Source organism: Pristis pectinata, chromosome 9 (genome assembly GCF_009764475.1).
Source record: "Pristis pectinata isolate sPriPec2 chromosome 9, sPriPec2.1.pri, whole genome shotgun sequence".
Taxonomy (NCBI): Eukaryota; Metazoa; Chordata; class Chondrichthyes; order Rhinopristiformes; family Pristidae; genus Pristis; species Pristis pectinata.
In genome coordinates, this window is record NC_067413.1 from 94,565,918 (window position 1) to 94,589,590 (window position 23,673).

Consider the following 23,673-nt stretch of genomic DNA (forward strand, 5'->3'; position numbering starts at 1 on the left):
CTTAATCCTAAAAATTCAGGCAATGGTAAATCATAAGAGTCAGGCTCAGGTTGTTCACACATTTTAAGAACAGACCAATTTACAAACAAATTCAACTCTCACTGAAAAAATAATTTGAGTTACAGTCTCAACAAAGTGAAAACATTATTGAAGTTTACAGGAAGACTGTAATTATACAAAAGCCAAATATCACTATGGTATTATTAATGAGAGACACTGTCACAATTCAAAGTGTGTCAAGAAATTAAAAGACTACTAAATTTTAATATTTTAACAAACACAAATCTCAAGAAAACGCAAAGAATGCAGTTGCACACATATTGTGTATTTTAGTTATTTTTAAATGGACAGTCATTTATAATAAAATCTTAAAGCACAAACAAGCAACCTGTGATTTGTAAACAATTGAGCATAAATACCTTGCAACTAGCCACTTCCTCTCAACCATTAAATGAACATCTTCAATTCTTCTGTTATTAGCATAATGCAAACGCTTTGGGAGGTTCATCTTCAAGTAGGGCTTAAAGTGCTGGTCAGGCCTTCTACACTGAAAACAAATGAAATGGAACAAACGTTAGAATATATTCAACACTTAAAAAGCAAATCATGCAAGGGCTTAGTACTAAGCTACATCTGCTTTTAGGTGTGGCAGTAATATGTAAGCAGTGGAAATAGACAATGCAAAAAGCCATTTCGCATACCCTACTCAGCTCTTCCATTCAGGATGCACATGGCATAGCAAAAGCAGAAACCCCATCACTTTATGGTGCATATTTCTTTCCAGAGCAAAATTCACAAAATATAGTGAAATTAAGTACCCATTGCTAACCCCCTGGACAACATTTAGAACCAGAATGAATTGTACGCGTGCACACAATTCTGCCTCTAATCATGGCAGATGTCAAACTGGTTAAGGCATAATAGGCACATAGTTAACTAGCACTGGGAGTACACAGAACAGGCACATCACAATGTCAATCAGCATGCAATGCTACTTGATGGTAGTGCCAACATTTTGGATTTACACCTGCCTATGCTCTCTTAACACATCAAGGAACATGATATTAAGCAGCAGGTATGACCAGAGTCCACTACCCATGTTTTTAAAGCAATCATCTGTTATTCGGATTACATACTTGATGGTTTCCTCAGATAATGATACGAGTCTACAAGTTATTTATGCTTTCCACGGTTATTTAAAGTTTCAGATGTCTACAGGTAGAGGTGTGTCAGCTGCTCATGCTGACCAAGTCCTCTGCAAAAATCAGCTGCTGCCAAACATTATTAAGTATTTCCACCGAAATATAGCATGACTGTTAGAAGCTAAATAGGACAACCAAATGCTTGAAGAGGGGGGATAGAAATGCTCTAACCAGAAGGCTATACCTGCTCTAAGTGTTGAGCAATTCTTCTACCCAAGACTATAAACATGGAAAAATTTTTATACTCTTTAATTGCCTACTTGCACTACACTTTCTCTGTAACTGTAACACTTTATTCTGCATTCTGTTATTATTTTACCTTGTACTACCTCAATGCACTGTGTAGTGGATTGATCTGTATGAACGGTATGCAAGACAGGTCTTTCATTGTACCTTGGTACAAGTGACTATAATAAACCAATACCAATTAGTAATGAAAATGATTTTCTTCAATAATTAGGAAATGGATTAGCCTGTAGCCTCTAATATGTTATGATTAACTGTGAGTAAATTGTCGAGTAAACTGTAGGACATTATAGTAAACCTTTAGTGATTAGATCAATAATGAGAAAAGTATTTCAGCTTCTGTACTTGCCAGCCTTAGGTATTCTGCTTATTCACTTCCAAGAACAGAAACTCATTTATCAGTGAGAGCAGAATTGAAAAACCCTGACTATCTTCAGTAGAATGCATGATTAATCAATATTTGATAACTTTCAACTATCCTTGTTTTTAAGTAGTTTCATTAGTATATACTCACAGTAAGGTTGGCTACCAATGCTTTGGGATCATCTGTGAAGAAAAGTAATTGCATTTTTTTTAAAAAAAACACTGGACAGTAAACTGAAAGTGCAGCAAAAAGGTTACTTAATAAATAATATTTTGAATAAATTAGTTATATTCTGAGCTGACCACAAACCAAGAGGTGGCTGTAACAACAACATCATACTCCAAGCAGACTGCACCAAGCATCACTGTGTTTAAAACAACGATGATAGCCCTCAGAGGGAACAAACACTGGGCAGCAAATTCTGGTTAAGGTCAGGTGTAACTACCCGCCAAACAGTGGAAATGGCCCCACCCAGAAGTCCAGGCAAGACTGTGGCCTGAACCCTGAAAAATTACGATTTCAACATGGCCTCTTAGAAATGGTGCTGGGGGGGTACACTGAAGTTCTTTCCTGAAAGTAGGCAACTTACCCAAGAACAGGCAGTGCCATCCACATTTGCAGTTAGGCACTTGAAATCCACCTTAATTGCCACAGGTACCTTGCATCAGTGTACAAAACTGGTAACGTACTGATATCAGGAGATAATGCAGGCAAAGACTAAATTCCCAGCCATACAAACCCATAAAATGCTTCAACACATTCAGAAATATTCCTTCTACAAATACTGCTTCCAGAATTAAGCCTTTCCAATAGCAAACATGACTTGCACTGAGCAGAAACCAGGGTCTGCTCCAGGTACTTAGCTTGGAAAATTACTCGACATATTGCTGTAAATGAAGTTGGTGAAATGGTTTAATTTGGGTAAAATGTCTTGTAAATCAGAATTTACAGATTTCATATGTAGAAAATTAAATTTAAAAATAAACTAGCCAAAATCAGCCACAAAAATGTGCTGAAATTACAGCAATTAGTTCAATCCAGGATTTGTAGGTTACTTCTGATAGAAGGCAACCAAGTCAAAATGTCAACTTTGCTTCTACCTCCACAGATACAACCTGACCTGCTGAGTATTTCCAGCATTCTCTGATTTCTTGCATTTGCAATATTTTGATTTCGTTCAATGTTAGCACAAATAAAAGATCCCAAGTTCTGCAAACAATAGCAAGCATTATTTTAAACATTAAAATCGCCCCTTCCTTTAAAAATACTTAAATGTTTCAGATCTATTCCTTGTACCTTATTTTTTTTATATATAAAGAAAGTGAGGTACTGCAATGACAAACTTTGCATCTCATCATTTTCCAGATTTATTGAAAGATATTTTGTTTTAATTCAATCCACCATGAGGGCATTCTCTCCACAAATGGTGGCAATGCACAGTTCCAACTGGTGGATCATAAGCATAGCTAATCCATCAGAATGCTAATGAATCATTGTAAAACCAGTATGAAGATTTAGAATTTTTGTACGGAATGTTGGAAAGCAAAGATAAACATTAAAAAGGGAGTGAGACCCATCTAAAATTTACTTACATCTGGCATTGTTACTGTATCTGGATCGAATACGTCCCAGGGATCCAGGGAACAAAATTATGTCATCGATATTGGACAGGTAGTTACTCAAATACTCAGTCTTATCACAGCTGGCATCTTCCATTCCTTTAAGATAAATCAGAAGTGGTATTACTTTTCTATTCTTAAGTTTAATATGTAATTGAATATTGGGTTTAGTCAGTTGATACTAGAGAAACAAAGGACTGCAGATGCTGGAATCTAGGTGAAAAACACAGTGATGCTGGAGGAACTCAGGAGGACGGGTAACCTGGCCTGCTGTGTTCTTCCAACATCAGTGGTTTTCATTTACCCCGCTGATGCTCCATTCATACAGTATTTAGTAGTTTTTTTTTTAATTATAGATTTGTTTCTTGAGTTTTACTGAATTTGCAGATGTTTTATGATTTGGTATTGGCTGTTGGCTAGCACACTGTGGAAGTGATGATTAGAAGTATATTCTGGAGCAAATCACACATCACTGAGAAGTATGGGAGCAGGCCACCCGAGTTCATTCAATTGCACAATCACTTTTATTATGAATAACGAATGGGTTCGCCAAGTAGCTGTCCAAAATTAGAGCCAGGTTGGTCTGGTAAAAGTTCTGCAACATGTGCAAGTTTATTTTGTAATAAAATTGGCAAGAAACATTTGATACTAGGTTTCAGGAAAGCAACACCCAGCTGGAGATTCATTCTGATTCAAGTGGAGAACACAGAGATGACTGAAGATAACTTTCTCTTCAACTTAAGTCAACAGTTGTTCTATTGTTCTGCACATTCTCCTCCGTTTTGGAGCCATAAGCTATAAAATTTCAAAGCAATGAACTCTCTTGACAATTCCATGTTCTATACTTTTGTTTTGATTGATTTACCAGCACATTATGTCAGTTATGAACACCAATAAAAACAGCATTCTAACAATTGTAGCACAGTTTTATTTCCTTTACTTCTGGCCAGATGGCATTGCTTTAGGATATGAGTTTGGCAGAACTGAGTCAATACTTTTAGATCCTTTACTGGGTTACAAGGAAGTGCCCACTGTAGTATCTGTTTTGAGAGAAGACTTCACAGTGCTAGAAGCGGAAGACATTACCTCCTCATGTCCTTTGATCTGAGTACACCACAGAATTGATACTCAATCCACACACACACACACACTTTCTAAGCTGCCCTTGCCAAACAGCAACATTTTGAGTGAAGGATAAATATAGGCCAAGGCACCAGGGATAACTCTCTTCTCTAAGGTAATGCCACTCAATCTGTTCAGTCTACTGTGAGCTTAGGCAAGACTCCAGTTAAACATCTCCACTCAAGGATGACACATCAGAAAAGGCAGCTCACCCCTACCGTTGTACAGGAGTGTCAGCCCAGATTTGTATGCTCAAGTCTCTGCAGTGGAACATGACCCATAGTCTCAGGGAAGTGCTCTCCACTATCTCATTCCTGACACACTTGCTAAAATTCAATTAGCTGTAAATGGCAACCAATCGAGAAGCAGTACGCCCGTTGTTTTTGTTTTGTGAAAGTAAATTAAAATTTCAACACCCAAGAATTCAGCTGTTTAAATATCTTACCATGATCACCAAGAAAGATGATGTTGACACAACGGTGGAGGTTCATTTGTTTGAGTCCATCCATTAGCTGCCCCATAATTCTGTCTATTTGCCGAAGATTTTCAGTCACCTAAATGTTAAAAAATAAAATACTGGTAAAGGAAACTATTTGCATCCCTTTAATTACTTTATAAGGCTATTTGAGCCACTTAATATAATTATTTTTTACCTCTACGTTATTTTCATTTACCATCAATGTACAAATGCTTACTTTTCACAGGACAAAGTTACCTATCACTTGAGCAGGACAATAAGAGTTGCAAGCTGCAAAGCAACAACTTGGCATAAATCTAGCACATTTCCTTGTGTTTATTAGTTTTCCATTAAGTACAATTTGGTCTCGAGCCAAAGGCGGCAAGTAAGAAAAATCTTGCTGAAATATAACTTCAATTATACCCTGCAGATTTTAAAGAAGATACAACTTTAAGTTAGGAATGTGGTTGTAATGTTAATAATTCTTTCAATCATATATTGTAGATATAACAAGAGGTGGCGGCATTTCTTCCAAATTTTTATATAATAAAGGCAGGCCAGATCACCTCCACGTTCTCCAGTGACTAAAGAAAACCACTGAATAAATAGAATATCTTGCAAATCATGATTCAGGATTACTTGATTTTCCAGTATGTTAACCCCACTCAAAGATTCTACATCACAGCTTGAAATCAGAAAATGTACTCGTATGTACTGCAGCTCCACCAAATTCAAGGGCTGTAAAACTGTAAAGGTTTAAATTAATTGCAATTAGTTATTAATATTGAACAGTTCTACTCTTGACAAAGTTAACTGTAATTCATTTTATTGATACCTGAAACTGATGAATTCGATGAATATTACAGACTTGATATCTATACTCAATACGTTTATTAACTGTGGTTGAAAGTGTGTCTGCGATTTGTAGGACCTCCTGCTTCCACAGTCCTGCCCAGTTAAACAGTTTTTACCCTCGGACCCAATATTTGTCTAATTAATATTCTCAACTGTCAAAAAAACTCCATTTTTTTTAAAACTGCCCCTACGATTTCATTTTTGAGTTGTTTCTACCAGTGTCCAGGTTAATCTTCAATTTAAAGATGTCCAAACAATCCTAGAGAACAGTTAACAACACCATTTAAAGAAAAGGTCATTGCCTCCCTGCCCGGGACAGCCCCCTCCTCGCCCAGGACTGAACTCTTCTGCCACTTATCATCACCAAACTGGTTATTCATTGTGAATTGTCAGATAGCAGGGGTAGCAAGATTTTGTGTTTATTCAGCAGGTTATCTGCACGATAGTTCATTTCAAAATCAATGGATCCGTGCAATCACTTCTGAGATGACTTTGCAAGATGAAATGTTGCGTACAGGGGACAACGGACAACTTTCATCTTGGGGATCAGGTCAACCTGACTATATTCTAACAGTCAGTCTCTCTTGGTCTCCACTCTGTCACAGACATCCGTTTTGTTCTCTCCAACCTAAAATTTCTAACTTTACTCAGTCTGAATAAAAATTCATCAAACTCTGCTATTCTCTCCACCCATGGTGTCTGATCTGCTGGACACTTCCAGCAGTTTGATTTTAATTTCAGACTTCCAGGAACTGCAGTCATTTTCTCTTCAATTATCTTTGAACATTCAGTTCTCAGAACAGCAGCTTTCAACACTAAAGAATTCAACTTCAGTTAAACAACCAATGCTAAAACTTGTAGCATAAACAAATTCTACTTGAGAAACGCAAAAGGAAGCATCATAGAATGAAAGTGGTCTTTGTCAGTCACAGAAAGCAGCTGCATTGTGAACTGGCAGATCACTTTGCACTCAATTTTCTTTTCCATTACATTATTTTCTTTGACTAATCTCAATAACAACTTCTGGCTAAGATCAGTTTCACCCCCTTGTATATACACAGCACCTCTCAACATTCAGGATGTCTCAAAGAACTTTGCAGCCAATAAATTAGTCATTGTTATTGGGAAATGCAGCTGCTGTTTTGTTTAGAACAAGACCCTACAAATGGCAGTAGGATAAAAGACCAATTATGGGTTTTAATAATGTTGGTTGAAGAACACATGCTATCAAGGAGTGTGTTATAACTTTTCTGCTCTTTTTCATGGAGTGCATGGCATCTATTACACCCATTTCAACAGGCATTTGATAGGGCAGCACTCCCACAGTAACGTCTCTCTCTGAAATAGATGGAAGATATTCCTTGTTATAATCGAAGAGACAAAATGCTCTCCAGGTGATTCTGGTAGCCTTTATTTCTCAATCAACATTAAATTTCTGGTTATTTAGCTCATTGCGGTTTATGGGGCTTGGCTATGAGCAATTTGCTAACATCACAACAATGTCTTTACAGCTAATACTCTTCATGGGTTTGTGAAGTTACTTCTGACATTCTAAGAACAGGATTTGAGTATTAGCTTCCACTGCAATTTAAGAGATTAAAAAATAATTCAGATAAAAGCTACATTGAGGAGCCTTGAGCTCAGCAGGCTGAATGGGATGTCTCCCTTAGCCCTGGCTGGCTGTGTTTCAGAAGAGAAACTGGCAGTCAAGAACTGAAAATACCCAATTAAAAACTGATTTTGGCCAAGCAGTAAGTAAAATAAAATCCTGAAATACATTGAAAAGATGCCGCTCAATATTTAAACTTCTTATACATTGCAATATTTTCAAGATAAAGCTTTTTTTAAAAAAAAGAATCAGAGATACTTTCACACATTCAACACCATGGGTGCACTATAAATGATCTCATTTTCAAGCAGTCATTTGTGTTCTCCAATCTTCAGAACTTTCTGCATTTATTTCAGCTTACTTTTCCCCACAGTCTGGACACATGGAAATGCACCAGAGAACAAGAACAAAAAGCCTTTTTTCCAAAATAAAAAGCAACAACATCTGGTTAACATTAGCCATTAACTTCTAACAGCAGCACCAGCGACAGGTGTTTCACAGATGGAAAGGTTAGACTTCATTTGTGCCCCAGCTTAATGCTAACACGCTTTACTAACCTCTGTACTAAATGGTCCGTATTTGTGACCGACAGCATCTGGTTGCTCCGAGTAGAAGGCATAAACATAGGGCCTGAAATTGAAGCAATTGTTGAAATTGAGTCGGGCTATTTGTTGAATTGGGAAAATCTGGTTCCTCTTTCTTTCCTGGAAGCATTTCTGTTCAATGTTTAGACAGGCAAAGTAGTCTGCTGGACATTACAGCTTTTCCATTCACCTCAATTAACTAATTATTGATCCCTCATCCTGTGTTTCATTAGATCATTAGCTCACTTCAAAGAAAGAAAGCACATAAGCACACAGATTTCTTTGAACTATGATAAATTTAATAGGTTCATCAGACTTTTGTCCTTAAAAAAAATACAAGCCACTTCTTACCTTCATTACATAAACAATGTTAATAATGATCAAACCACATGTCCAGAATATATACTGTCCATCCTCAAACTACTTCCCTTCAACTGGCAACAATAATTGCTAGCTGTTGAGCTCGCTTACAGAGAGAAATTTCAGGGCCGAGAGGAGTTGTGCAATCAAACAAAGTCAGAGAGCGAGGGAACCTTTAACCCCTTGAAGCAGGTGCTGTCAGTCCCCAGCAATGGCAGCACTCTCCGTGCTGGCCAAGGTACTGTCCCGAATCTCACATCTCAGTGCTGAATAGCCTCACCGCTCTCCCCCAGCCCTCACCAGCAACCTTGCTACTCTGAAGCACAGGGCGATTTATGGCTGCAAGAGTGCCAATGGAGGGCAGGGATTTGGCCCAGGTACCTGGCACTGCAGTGGAGTGGACCGGGGTTCACACCAGATTTCCGACACGCACCTCTGTAATAACCCCTGAGCACCGATTCCAGTCACGTTCTCTTTCCTGGGAATGCATCCTGAGCACTAAGTGATTAACCAGTGAAATAGCCAATTGGTGCAATGGCTTAAAATGAACTTCACATGGTGTTCCTTGAGGGATCTCTAATCACTATATATGTGTAGACTGCCCAGAAAAGTTAGCCCTTAATGCATCTCCCTAGCCACTGCATGCCAATCTCACCTAGATATTGTCATGTCACCTGCATTGCCTACAATGGTGAGTAGCCAGCATCAATGTTTAGCAGTAGTCCAAAGCAGTCAAGCTCTCGACCAACGTTTACCCCTGCAGAGTGCAGCTTTCCTGAAGAAAGCATCGTTTTGTGGGGATCATTGTTCTTTAAGCCACGTGCCACTCATAAGAAAATGCAGGAATATTTACAGCAAAGTCCTAAACCGGATTAGGATTTCATTCACAATGTGTTAGCAGTGCAGGCGAACCCACGCACGTGGAAGGAAGTGAAATTTATACATCGTCTGGGCTCTTCAATCTGGTTATTGACGCAGTATCAATTGGAGTGTGGAGGAGATCACTTGGTTTGCTCTAGGGATAATTATTATTTAACAGGCTCCTTATAAAAAGTATCACTCTGTCAGAGACTCCCCCATAGTCCAAGCAGACAATCTCTCCACCTTCTTCTCCGTTGAGAAACAAGCCTGAATTTGAGCTAGAACATCCCCTTGACCTCCTGCATCGTCCTTCTACAAAAATAGAAAGCGCTGGAAAAACTCAGCAAGTCAGGCAGCATCTGTGGAACGAGAAACCGTCGACACTTAAGGCTGATGAAGGGTCATAGACCCGAAAGGTTGATAGCTTCTCTTCCCACAGATGTTGCCTGACTGGCTGAGGTTTTCCAACACTTCCTGTTTTTGCTTCAGAATTCCAACATCTGCAGTTCCTTTTTATTTTCAGCATCCTCCTGGCTCTGCCTCATGGACCTCAGGCTGCAGGTCGCCACGTAGTTCATCCTCCAACCTACCTGGACTCAATAAGGTTACTGTGCAGCATGCAACACACTTTGATGAAATCTCTGCACCTGGCTGGCATATACTGCAGGACACCCCAGGCTAATGTGAGGGCAAACAAATCCCATCTTCAGAAGATCAATGAAGTCTCCTACTGCACCCCTGTAGTCGTGGTTGGAATCCACACTGATGGGGGTAGGGTACAGATAGAGGGGTGGGTATAGAGTGGCTCTTGTCTCCAGGATCCATCCGTTTTGGAACACTGCTAGTCACAGAAGGTGTGCAGCAAAGTAAACACCCTTCGGATGAAGGAGTTGTGGCTGCTACCAGCTAACATGGCATTGAACTTCATGAAATTCTCTCATGATCATCAAGCTGTATATTTAAGGAGTGGAAACCTGCTTATGAGAAGGCCTAGGTTATTAATTGGAGACTTTATGGTCACATGAGTGCAATCAAAGGTTGCCTAAACTCATGGGAAGCCACCAGTGTTCTGTCCTTACTAAAAACAAAACAGATGAGATCATTCCTTCATGAGTCCAGAGTCTTGGTGAGCTCTTTGTTCTACGGTGAGCAGTAAATGGAACGCTATTACAGCGCCAGCGACCTGGGTTCGATTCCGGTCGCTGTAAGGAGTTTGTACATTCTCCCCATGACTGCTTGGGTTTCCTCCGAGTGTTCCAGTTTCCTCCCATATTCCAAAAGACGTATAGGTTAGGAAGTTGTGGGCACGCTACGTTGGCACCGGAAGCGTGGCGACACTTGCGGGCTGCCCCCCCAGCACATTCTTGGACTGTGTTGGTTGTTAAAGCAAAAAAGACGCATTTCACTGCGTGTTTTGATGTACATGTGACTAATAAATAAATAGATAAATGGAGGTACATGGTGTGAATCTGTTGTTGCCATCTGGTAAAATCCAAGACCAGGAAGTTAAGAATCATCACCACCTTGATCTCCCAAGGTGAGAAGTCCAGACACAAGATCATAGCCGAAAGTCATCTTGCAAAGTTTCGCCTCTTTCCACACCCTTTCCGGGGAAAGGAAATCAAAAACTAGAGGGCATAGGCTTAAGATGAGAGGGGAAGGATTTAAAATGGACCTGAGGGGCAACTTCTACCAGAGGGTGGTGCATATATAGAACATTCTGCCGGAGAAAGTGGTCGAGGCAGGTACAATGACGACATGTAAATAAACACAAGGATAGGAAAGGTTTAGAGGGATATGGGCCAAATGTGGGCAAATGGGACTGGCTGAGGTGGACACTTTGGTTGGCATGGACGAGTTTGCCCAAAGGGCCTGTTTCCATGTTGTGTTGCTCTATGACTCTTTCACATTGGCATCCTGTGAATACATTAGGTTTCAGACAAGTCCGCGTAGTACATGGCGCTTCTGAAGACTATGGGAATGGGTTCTTCACAGATAGGCATGTCTTTGCCTCCTGCCCACCTCTCCTAACTCATCCAGTAATGGAGCAGAGATCCAGTAACGGAGCAAAGCCAACAGCATCACCACCAACACACCCATTGAATGCGTTGCTCAGCAACTAAATGCTGAAAAGGACACCTGCTCTAAGATGTAGCCCGCTCTGTGGGCTTTGGAAGGTGCTTGAACAGCATGCAGTCAGTGCTGAGATTGCCCAGTCAACTTTCCCAATGCCTGCAGAGTTTCCCCTAAAGTAGAGAGAGAAAATAAAACTAGAGTCTAGCCTCCTACTTCTGCTGAGACTGTGCGGAGCAGTGAGCCCCAGTTTCTGTGGGCATGGGTAGTGTGCCGTGCATAACCAATGACAGCATTAGGTGGTGGGGAAAGATCAAGTGCACTGATGTGGATTGTGACCGGAGCGTCCAGTACAATTTTACTCCAGGTAAAGTCAATTTTCGATCATCTACTGCTTTTTGAGGTTTCGCAATACAACCTGTTTTCTCACTTGGGATACATATTTTTGATAAAACATCTTTTTAAATGTGGATGCAATTAAATAAAATAACATTCACAGAGATCCCCACCAGGTTATATAGCTTACACTTAGACAAAAATTAAAACAAAGTCACACATTGGAACTCCTCTGCTACCTCATCCCACAGTTCAACTTAAGGCAGAAACACACCCTGTGACCATTAAATAAAGAAATATCGGAGCAATTAGAAGGTGAATTCAGAAATTATATTTTGGTGCCATAGAAATCATAGAATGAAATAGTAGGTTCGGTTCTGGCAAGAGCCAAAACAACAGCCATAAAATATACCTGCGCCGGTTTTGAGGTCTGGTCATTTTTCTCCACAATGTACCTTGTTCTCGGGGGAAGCAAGTCTGGGACAACTAGGCAGTGCAGAATTGCACTTCCAACCGTTTTTACAGATAATTTCTACTGCTGAGCCTGTTTTATCCGCAAGACTAATATCACCTTCAATGCCAAGTCTCCATTGTGCTCATTAATCCAACACTTGTGATGCAGACAATAATTGCAACTTTCCCACTTTATAAGAAAGAAATATTGACAATGAAAATGATGACAGAAAGAATGTTAACTTCAAAAGCTGTCTGTGCTAAGCTCAAAGTACAACAATAGAACCAAAATGATTTTGCTGGTCAAAAAAGTGGTCATTATCCAATGCCTTTGTGCAGGCTCTTTGCAAGAGCAAACTTATCAGACTGTTGTGATGTCACATATTTACCTGGTTTTTCACTTAAAGAATGCAGTGATTTCAGCCACAAATACTCCATGACAAAACTTTCAATACTTTAAAAAACACTGCCAATAAATAAATTTCTTTCAAAATCATTCCTCAATCTCTTACTAATAATTTCAAACTCTTGCAAATATATTTCACAATACTTTTAGTTACTCTTTTTAATCTCAACCACTAATTGAGTAAATACAAGGCACACTATTCATAGTGTACTGCAACAAATATTTTCTATTTGAATTATTAAATGTAAAAGAAGACTCCACCAAATAATAGAAAAATGTTATTTTAAATTTATCCATTTTGGACTTCAAAATCAGAGCTTTGCCCTGATAACTTTGTTGATATATGGATCTCCTGGAATAAAAAATAAGTTTTGTTTTTTGTTATAAACTAATCTTCAGAGATTACTTTAAAAAAAACTAATTAAAAATTCCTGAATGGCACTGTCTGTGCTGTGTGAAAGGCTGCACGTGGAAGAGAACTTAGTATGAATGTAAGCAAGCTTGATTTATTGTCCTCTCACTTGATTTTCAAAACCAGAAAATGTGTGCCCCAAAAGGGCAATTCCTGTTGAACCAAACAAATCTATACATCTGGAGTGAATGTCACCAAAAAGTTGCTTTGCAGTTTGTTGTCTGCAGCAGCTGTCTTTCCTCCTCAGCACAAAAACTTTGAGACACTCATTTTGCTGCAATTGTATAAAGTGCTCTTTACTCACACTCCACATAAAACAAAGACTTCCTCTTTCCTCATGGCTCTCTTTCTCCGCATCTAACAATTTGTTTCCTCCTGCCCTCACACTCCCCCTCCCATTTTCCTTGCCTCTAGAATATACCTTTACATTCAATGTTACACTATACCCACCCAGCCTCAAAAGCCCCACATCTGGTAAAGAAAACTTTCTTGCTGTTGTGCATTTCCTACAAAGTCCATTTTGGTCTCTCCATTTACCAGTGTACAATAATGCTCAAATATAAAAATAAAAGTACTGTTTTGCTCATTGGAGAGGAACACCAGCACATGCATGCATCAATTATCTTCATTTTCTACTGACATCTTTTGATCACTCTCTCAGCCAGGAAGGCTTCACTTCCCATTTCTGTTTTAAATCTCTTTCCTGTTTGTTTCTGCAACATTTCCCTTCCCTCCATATCACCCTACTTCCCAACTTCTTGTAAGGTTCTCACGCCAGGACATGAAAGCTGCAGGCAGGAAAGCAGCAGAACACAGAATGGGCAGGGTGAAATCAGTAGCCAGTGAACACAGTAACTTCATTGGGGAACGCATTGGTAAAAGTGGCTTAGCGCTGTGCATCAGAAGGCAGATAAAAATAAAGTTCTAAAGCTGAACAAACTTGACATTATTTTGATGAATGAATTTAGATAGAAATATTTTTGCTGGATGTAATGGAAGAGAGGTTTTATGCAATATAACTCAATTATATACAGAAACTGGTTGAACTCTTTGACCAATAAAGAGAAGAATAATTAAATCCTCCACTGACGTAACACACAAGACAGGATAGCAACACCAGAGGAAAGAGCCCCCATCCTCAATGAAGCAAGAACATGGCTAATTTTTTTAAACTTTCCAACATTCCCAGCAATTTCTATCTCCCTTAGATTTTTGAATGCTGATGGAAACAGTCAATCAGGCTTGAATAAACCGAATGATTGAGTATCCATAATCCTCTTGGGAAGAAAATTCCAAAGGTTCAAAACACTCTATTGTAAAAGCTCATCTTGGTCTTGAATAGCCAATCCCTTATCTTGAGACGGTGCTCACCAGCACTAGACACTCCTTTTACAGGACTATTTAACCAGGTAGAAGATGAGCCATATCTACAATGAGATATTTTGAGGACAGAGGAAGTAGAAAAGAGAGAAAGTTTTCCCTCCAGCCAAAGGAAGTGCTCAAAATACATTGGCAATTCCTTCCACATTGTTAACTGGGCATTCATGAGGTGCTGTGGGTCACCAACAGCAGCAGAATTGTACTCAACCCCAATCTACAATCTCACAGCCCAGCAATATGCAGACAAAGTGATCCCACAAATAACGGATCAGATCTAAGCTCTGCAGCCCTGCTACATCCAGTCATGAACGGTGGTGGACAATTGAACAACTCACTGGAGGAGGTCCCATAAATATCCCCATTCTCAACAATGGTGGAGCCGAGCACATCAGAAAAAATGCTTAAGTATTTGCAGGAATCTTTAGCCAAAAGTGCCCAGTGGATGACCCATTGCAGCCTCCCCCGTGGTCCACACCATGATAGATGCCAGTCTTCAGCCAATTCAACATGTGATATCAAGAAATGGCTAAACAGCAAGTCTATGGGCCTTGACAACATGCTGGCAATAGTACTGAGGACTTGTGCTCCAGAATGTGCTGCGCCCTTGGTCAAGCTGCTCCAGTATAGCTACAACGTTGGCATCTACCCAACGATGTGGAAAATTACCCAGGTACGTTCTGTTCGCAAGAAGCAGGGTAAATCCAACCCAACCAATTATCACCTCATTAGTCAAGTGGCCCTTGCTTAGCAATAATCTGCTCACAGAAGCTCAATTTGTGTATCGCCAAAATCAGTCAGCTCCTGACCTCATTACAGCCTTAGTCCAAACACAGACAAAAGAGATGAACTCCAAGAGGTGAAGCGACAGTAACTGCTCTTGATATCAAGGCAGCATTTGATCGAGTTTGGCATCAAGGAGCATTGGGTAAACTGGAGTCAATGCGAATCCAGGGAAAACCCTCTGCTGGTCAGAATCACACCCAACACAAAGATAGTTGTGGTGGATGGAGGTCAATCATCTCAGCCACAGCAGGAGTTCCTCAGGGTAGTGTCCTTGGCCCAACCACCTTCAGTTGCTTCATCAACAACCTTCCTTCGGTTGCAAGTTCAGAAGTAGAGACGTTTGCTGATGATTGCACAATGTTCAGCACCATTCGCGACTCCCCAGATAATGGAGCAATACACAACCAAATGCATTGAGACCTGGACAATATCCAGGCCTGCGCTTACAGGTGGCAAGTAACATTCACACCACAGAAGAGCCAGGCAATAACAATATCCAACAAGAGAAAATCCAGCTATCACCCCCTGACATTACCATCACTGAATACCCCACTATCAATATCCTAGGGGGTTACCATTGACCAGAAACTGACCTGGAGTAGCCATATACACAATTTGGCTACAAGAGCAGGTCAGAGGCTAGGTGTCATGCAGCAAGCAACTCACCTCCCAACTCCCCAAAGCATGTCTACCATCTGTAAGACTCAAGTCAGAAGTGTGATGGAACACTCTCCATTTGCCTAGATGAGTGCAGCTTCAACAACACTCAAGAAGCTCAGCACCATATAGGACATAGCAGCCCTCTTGATACACACCCCATCCACAATCATTCACTCACTTCTCCACTGATGCACAGTAACAGCAGTTTGTACCTTCTAGAGAATGCACTGCAGCAACTCACCAAGACACCTCAGGAGAGCACCTTCCAAACCCACCACCTTTACCAGCTAGAAGGACAAGGGCAGCAAAACATTGGAACACCACCCCCTGGAAGTTGCCTCCAAGCCCAACACCGTCCTGACTTGGAAATATATTGCCGTTCCTTCACTGTCATCGGATCAAAATCCTGGCACTTTCTCCCAACAGTATTGTGGGTACACCCACACCTCAAAGACTGCAGCGGTTCAAGAAGGCAGCTCACCACCACCACCTTCTCAAGGGCAACTAGGGATGGGCAATTGAATGCTGACTCAGCCTGCGAAGCCCACATCCCTTGAATGAATATAAAAAAGTTTCAATAAGATGACCTCCAATTCTTCTAAATTTCCAAAAAGCCCACAGTCAAAGTTTCTCAGAGGCATCAACCCTGTGGAATTTATGCCACACTCTCTCCAAACTATATCCTTTCTGAGGTAGAGACCAAAGCTGCATGTTGTTCCTTATGTGGTTTCATCATAGCCTTGTATGATTGCAGGCAAGATTTCTTCTCCCTTCTACACCAACCAAGGTTAACATAGCATTTGCCTTTCTAATTGCTGACTATAACTGCAGGTGTGTGGTGTATACAGGCACACCTAGATCTCTCTCTACACTAATAGAACATAGGAACAGCACAGGAGCAGTCCCTTCGGCCCATGATGTTGTGCCGAACTAATTAAATTATTAATCAAATGCCCAACTAAACTAATCCCTTCTGCCTACACAATGTCCATATCCCGATATTTCCTGCACATTCACGTGCGCATCTGAGAGCCTCCTGAACACCTCTATCGTATCTGCCTCCACCACCACCCCTGGCAGTGCATTCCAGGCACCCACCACTCTGTAAAAAAAAACTTGCCCTGTACATGTCCTTTAAACTTGCCCCCTCTCACCTTAAATGCATGCTCTCTGGTATTAGACATTTAATAGTTATTTAACAATAGATGCCGATTCTTCCTATTTGAAAACAATTCTGTTTTCCTTTTTTTGTGAGCCAACTCACTTTTCCCCAGGTTATACTCCTCCTTGAAATAAAGCTGCAGATCAACCTTATTTTGACCATTCTTTGTAGAAAGAACACAAAATGATAGTGACTGACATTTATGTTTTAAGTCACAGAACACTGTCGAACAGAAGAAATAATGGCAGGAATAAGACGTGGCACCCCCAAGCTACTCCGCTGTCCCAAAAGATCCTTGCTGAACATCAAATAACATGAATTCTACATTGCTGCCCTGTTCCCATTCCCTAGATTCCCTTAGTGCCCAAAATCCCACCTATCTCAGCAATGAACATCCTAAAAAATTAAACACCCACAGTCTGCCACAGAGGGACAGGTCGTGCCTCACGAGCCTGATTGAATTCTTTGAGGATGTGACAAAGCACATTGATGAAGGTAGAGCAGTGGATGTGGTGTACATGGATTTTAGTAAGGCACTTGATAAGATTCCTCATGGAAGTCTCATTCAGAAAGTCAGGAGGCATGAGATCAAGGGAAACGGCTGTGTGGATTCAAAATTGGCTCACCCATAGAAGACAGGTGGTGGTGGTAGATGGAGCGTATTCTGCCTGGAGGTCGGTGACCAGTGGTGTTCTGCAGGGATCTGTTCTGGGACCCTTGCTCTTTGTGATTTTTATCAATGACTTGGATGAGGATGTGGAAGGGTGTCTTAGTAAGTTTGCTGATGATACAAAGGTTGGTGGTGTTGTGGATAGTGTAGAAGGTTGCTGTAGATTACAACAGGACATTGATAGGATGCAGAGCTGGGCTGAGAGGTGGCGGATGGAATTCAACCCAGAAAAGTGTGAAGTGATACACTTTGGAAGATCGAATTTGAAGGCAGAATACAAGGTTAAGGGCAGGACACAGCAGTGTGGAGAAACAGAGAGATCTAGGGGTCCACGTCCATAGATCCCTCAAGGTTGCTGCGCAGGTTGATGGGGTTGTTAAGAAGGCGTATGGTGTGTTGGCCTTCATTAGTCGGGGGATTGAGTTCAAGAGCCACGAGGTAATGTTGCAGCTTTATAGAACTCTGGTTAGACTAGGCTTGGAGTATTGTGTTCCGTTCTGGTCACCTCATTATAGGAAGGATGTGGAAGCTTTAGAGGGGGTGCAGAGGAGATTTACCAGAATGCTACCTGTATTGGAGAGCATGTCTTATGAGGATAGGTTGAGTGAGCTAGGTCTTTTCTCTTTGGAGAGGAGGAGCATAAGAGGTGACTTGATAGAGGTGTACAAGATAATAAGAGGCATAGATTGAGTGGACAGTCAGAGACTTTTTTCCCCAGGATGAAAATGGCTCACACGAGGGGGCATAATTTTAAGGTGATTGGAGGAAGATACAAGGGGGATGTCAGAGGTAATTTTCTTTCTATACACACACACACACGCGCGTGGTGGGTGCGTGGAACGCATTGCTGGCAGAGGTTGTGGGGGCAGATACACTAGGGACATTTAAGAAACTCTTAGATAGCCACATGAATGATAGAGAAATGGAGGGCTATATGGGAGGGAAGGGTTAGATAGATATTAGAGCAGGATAAAACGTTGGCACAACATCGTGGGCCAAAGGGCCTGTACTGTGCTGTAATATCCGACGTTCTATGTTCTCTGGAACATGTGATTGAAAAAAACTTGTAACATTGAAATTTCTCTGAACTTCACTCCTAAACAGCAGAATTATACTATCAGTATTAGTCCCAGACCCTCCAAACAGGGTGATAATCCCTTGGCTTCAAACCTTCTAAGAAATTTGTATGTCTCAATTAAATTACCTGTCATTTTCCTGAAATCCAGGAGATTAGAAGCCCATCCCATTAACTGGGATCCAATCTAGTGGCATCCACTGCAAACTACGTTCATCCTTACTTGGCTAAGAAGACAAATCTGAACAGAATTTCAGTCTCTGTTGTACATAAAAACTTAAAGAATTTGAGGCCAAATTACCTCTTGAACTGTTCCACCATTTAGTAAGATCTTGGCCCAGCTTCACTTTCCTACCCTGCAAGTCCAACAATCTATCTCAACCTTGACGGTATAATGATTCAGCCTGAACAGCTCTCTGGGGCAGAGAATTCAAAGGATTGACAACACTCCAGAGCAGAAATTCCTCATCATCTTCACCTTAAGTGGATAAGCTTTTATTGTAAAACTATGCCCCCTTGTTCAAAATGTCCCCACAGGGAGGAAGTATCCTCTCACCACTTGCCCTGACAAACTCCCTCAGAATGTTCTGTGTTTCGACAAAATCAGCTCTCATTTTTCAAAAGTGAGTATAGGCCCAATTTTCCCAAACTTTCCTGACGAGACAACTCCTTCATCCCAGCATCAATGTAGTGAACCTTCTCTGAACTGCCTCCAATGCAAGAATATGCTTCCAGAGTAAGAGTATCCCTCCTTAAATAAACAGACCAAATCTGGCCTCACCAACACCCTATACACCTAGAAATAATCGCTTAAATACGGAGGGTTAAATTTATTTTGGATCGTACAACACTGGGGAGAGAAAAGTATTCTGCAACACCATTCCTGGGTATTGGTTTTCTGTCTGTTAACCAATCCCAAATCAATGCTTATATATTTCTCCCATCCCATGAGCCTTATAGACTCACTGGTGGCAACTGATGAAAATCCAACAAAACAACGTTCACTGGTTTCCCTCCCCCCTTATCCATCTGTGGGTTACACCCTCAAAAAAACCTCATTTCATCCAGTTTCCATTTGTAAAACCACATTGATTTTGCCTAACCTCCCACACTCTCTCTAGTGACTTGTACTTCATAACAGATCCCTGCATCGCTGTAAGATCGATGTCAGGTTCTTTTCACCCTCTTTTCTTGAGATTGGTTTTATGAGATTATATCATAGGGACCTTGATACTGCCTGACCCGCTGAGTTCCTCCAGCGTTGTGTGTTGCTCCAGATTTCCAACATCTGCGGTCTCTCTTGTGTGCACTAACTACCTCTGCACCCATCTCTTATTCTCGTAACCCATTAGATGCAAGGCATTTGTTGGTTTTGGGTTCCATGCATTTCTCTTGTTTTTTTTAAAAATTAGAAGTATTAATTGTTTCAAGCTTTTCACTCTCATTGGACCCATCATTTCTAGTAAGCTTCAGTAAGATATTTGTGCTTTCAACTATGAAGACAGACATAAAATATTTGTTGATCAACTCTGCCATTTCCTTATTTCTCATTATAATCTTTGTTCTCTCCCGCTAAGGAACACACATTATGCTAATCACTTCTTTTGTCCATATTTATAAAAGCTCTTAAAATCCAAGTCTATATTTTTTGCTTGTAGATTAGATATTCATCTCCCCACCTGCACCAAATATTAAAACATTAACTCCATAATTTAACACAGAGGAAGTAAGAGCTAATTAATAAAACTAAAATCAAAAAGATTAAAATGAATTTACTGACTATATGTATAGCCTGACAGTAGTAACCGGGACATTATCAGGGGGCAGAGGCAAACAATATAATGGCATTTTAACTCAGTAGCTGAAACTTGCAGTAGAACTCTGAAAAGACAGCCCATGGATCTCAATGGAAGGCCAGCCCTTATTTCTCTGGCAAAAAGGTTTACTCTATATGAGCTCAAACACAGATAAGGAGAAAGGTAGCAAACACATCTAGTAAGACAAAAGATCAAATCAATGATTTAGAATGGTCCTTATCTGGGATAGTTGTATAACTGCATCCTCAAATATTTTTTGTGGAAGACAGACATAAAACAAGAATATAATCTATTACCTAAACTGGGATGAGCTCATATTTGGAAATTGTCAGCTGGCATCTGGTTTACCAATGGGATGAAGCAATTAGAATTATGATTGATCGAGAGCACTCACCTACTCCTTTTGAAATATGGTACTTAAGTTGGTGCAAAAGAGGCGAGTGTGGACAGACAACATAGAGCTATCCTTGGTTTATCACAGTTCGAGAGGATAACCACGAGGAAAACTATGACTGTAATGCAGACAATGGACTGCGAAAGCTGAGGGACTAAAATGGCTTGCAGCTGGGAGCTCCAGATGGCCATTACAGAGAGTGGACAGGTGCTCAACAAAGTGGTTGCCTAGTCTGTACATTATGCCCTGCTGTTTGTTAGCCACCTCTGTCCAGGTAATGTGTCAGTTCACAAGAAAAGAGTGAAAATATTATACATGCTTTCATGAGGTGTGACATGTCACAAGTACTCTTACCCATGAGCTGGAGCCGTCCAGATGCTCAGCTTTGGACCTTTAGCCACCACCCAGAAATGGAGCCAACACACACAGAAGTGATCATCAACTGGAGAACTCTGGCCCGAGTTAAAGAGCAGGAAACAGAAAGCCTCTATCTCTGGTCCTTGCCCTTCCTTTCTGGCCCATCCCTGCCTTTTTGATATCTGTTACTACCCCACCCCCCCACCCCCGCCTCGGGTGCTTATCACACAATCAAGTTTTACATCACTTGCAAATCTTGACACTGAACCCAACTCTAACCCTCATAAACCTTAGAGAACTTTACGAAAGATTATATAGGATTTACAACACAGAAAGAGGCCATTTTGCCCAACCAGACTATGCTGGCATTGGTGCTCCGTCTGAGCCTTCTCCTATCTTTCCTTATCTAACCATATCAGTATAATTCCCATCTCCTTCCACGTCTGTCCAGCCTTCCCTTAAATGCACTGAAACGATTCTCTTCACCACTCCCTGCAGTAAACCATTGACCTTGTCAGCAATTTTGATTAAAGCAGCATCTTTTGAATTCCTAGTTAGCTTTTCTATGACTATTTTATGACCTCTCGTTATGCGCTTCCCAACAAATGGAAACATTCTTTCTGCATCCACGCTATCAAAACCCTTCATTTTAAAAACCTCTATGAGGTTACACCTCAAATTTCTGGAAAGATGTAGTAAATCATACCTGCATCTTCTCCATTGCTCAATATGCTTCGTAAAATATGGTATCTAGAAGCGGACACAATGGTCTAAGTGCGTCCAACCAAGATTTGATTGAGGGTTAACGCAATTTCTCATTCTTTTCACACTATCCCTCTAATGATTGGCTTGCTTTCTTTATGGTTTTGCTAACCTGTGGACCAATATCCAGTGACCAGCATAAATCCTCTATTCCCCCCCCCCCCAGAGTCAACCCTTCCCAGTAATTAGCACAATCCTGCACTTATCTGTGTAAAACCTCATCTTCTATTAATTGGACCACTTTGCAAGTTTATTAATGCCCTGTAATTAATTGCAATTCTCGACAGGAATGACTAACCCTTTCCTCACTCTATAACTCCTCCCAGTATAGTATTGTGCTCCTGATTAAAAGTCTAAATCACTAATATATATAGTGACCTGCAGCAGTCCTGGCACTGATTCTTGTGGAACCCCACTACCCACCACTTGTTAATAGCTACTCCCCACTCACAACCTCTACTTTCTGTCCTGAAGACAGCTAGCGATCCATTCTGCTCTTTGTCCCCAACTCCATGTGCTGAGAGCCTTATTCATTAGGTCATCATTAGGTTTTATTGAAGGCTCTTGTAAACAGTACTGCATTACTGTTGTCTATTTCCTCTGTGATCTCTTCAAAAAATTCAATAAGCTGCATTAAGCGAGACCCTCCCTTTTGAGAGTCGTGCTATTCACGGTTATTTTCTTTTCAAGATGTTTTATTCTCTCGTTTAGAAGCTATTCCATTATTTCTTATATTTGGGTACTATGTTACTAACCACCAATCTGCTAGCACTATACCTTTTTCAAACAATAATAACTATGCAATAATAACTCTGTTATCGTTTCTCTAGATTCTGATATGAATGCAATCCAACTGGACCAGGGAATCTATCCTCCGAATTTGATTAGAGGATATCTCCTTTCTTTTTTTTTTTACTTTAAGTGCATCTGTCTTTATTCCTCATTTCATCATCCAACGTTACGTTCAAGTGGCTTACTCCTGCTCGTATGTTCATATCTTCCCAGTAAATACCAAAATAACAGCAATTTAATATTTCAGTCATTTTCTGTGGTATTATGTCTTTTGTCAAAAGACTGCATTCCTTCCATAACCTTCCTTTTTTGTTGAAGTATCTGCAAAATATTTTACTAATTTTGTTTTACATTCCTTAACTATTTAATTTCAAAGTTCCTCTGTGCCTTCCCTAATGATTTTCTTTTTAAAACTTTTCTCTTTAGCACTTCATATTCTTTCTCAGCATGGACTCCTCTGATGGATGGTCCTTAATATATTCCTCCTTCCCTCCATCGATTGTTCCCATATGCCTTATTCATCCAGAGTTTCATGTTTAATTTGCTATTTACATTTTGTGGAATACAAGATTTTGTACTCTGTGAGCACCATTTTAAATGTTTAACATTGTCGTTGCCAATACTGTTGCCATTTCATCTTCACAAGTTCTATTCTCAGCCTTTCCAAATTAGCTTTTCTCAAATCTATTAACTTGGTCAAGCTTGTACTTACGACTTTTGCTATTATCATCTTAAAGTTTATTTTATTATGATCACTATTGCTTGGATGCTCCCAAATTTTTCATTCTTTGATCTGCTCTGGTTATTGACCATTACTAGATCTAATTGCAAATCATCTCTTGCTAGTATTTTCCCCCACATT

The 23,673-nt window shown here is 40.4% G+C and overlaps 1 protein-coding gene across 4 annotated transcripts in view; it reads right to left on the bottom strand.

The window, feature by feature from the left end:
- Nucleotides 1-23,673, bottom strand: part of enpp2 (ectonucleotide pyrophosphatase/phosphodiesterase 2) — a 72,504-nt gene that overhangs the window by 29,654 nt on the left and 19,177 nt on the right. For all 4 annotated transcript variants that reach the window (XM_052022750.1, XM_052022751.1, XM_052022749.1 and 1 more), the window contains 5 exons: nt 8,032-8,104; nt 4,999-5,107; nt 3,405-3,530; nt 1,963-1,994; nt 420-547 (listed from right to left, as the gene is read on the bottom strand). In XM_052022750.1, the coding sequence (XP_051878710.1) occupies nt 420-547; nt 1,963-1,994; nt 3,405-3,530; nt 4,999-5,107; nt 8,032-8,104 (468 nt within the window). The remainder of the gene's footprint in view (nt 1-419; nt 548-1,962; nt 1,995-3,404; nt 3,531-4,998; nt 5,108-8,031; nt 8,105-23,673) is intronic.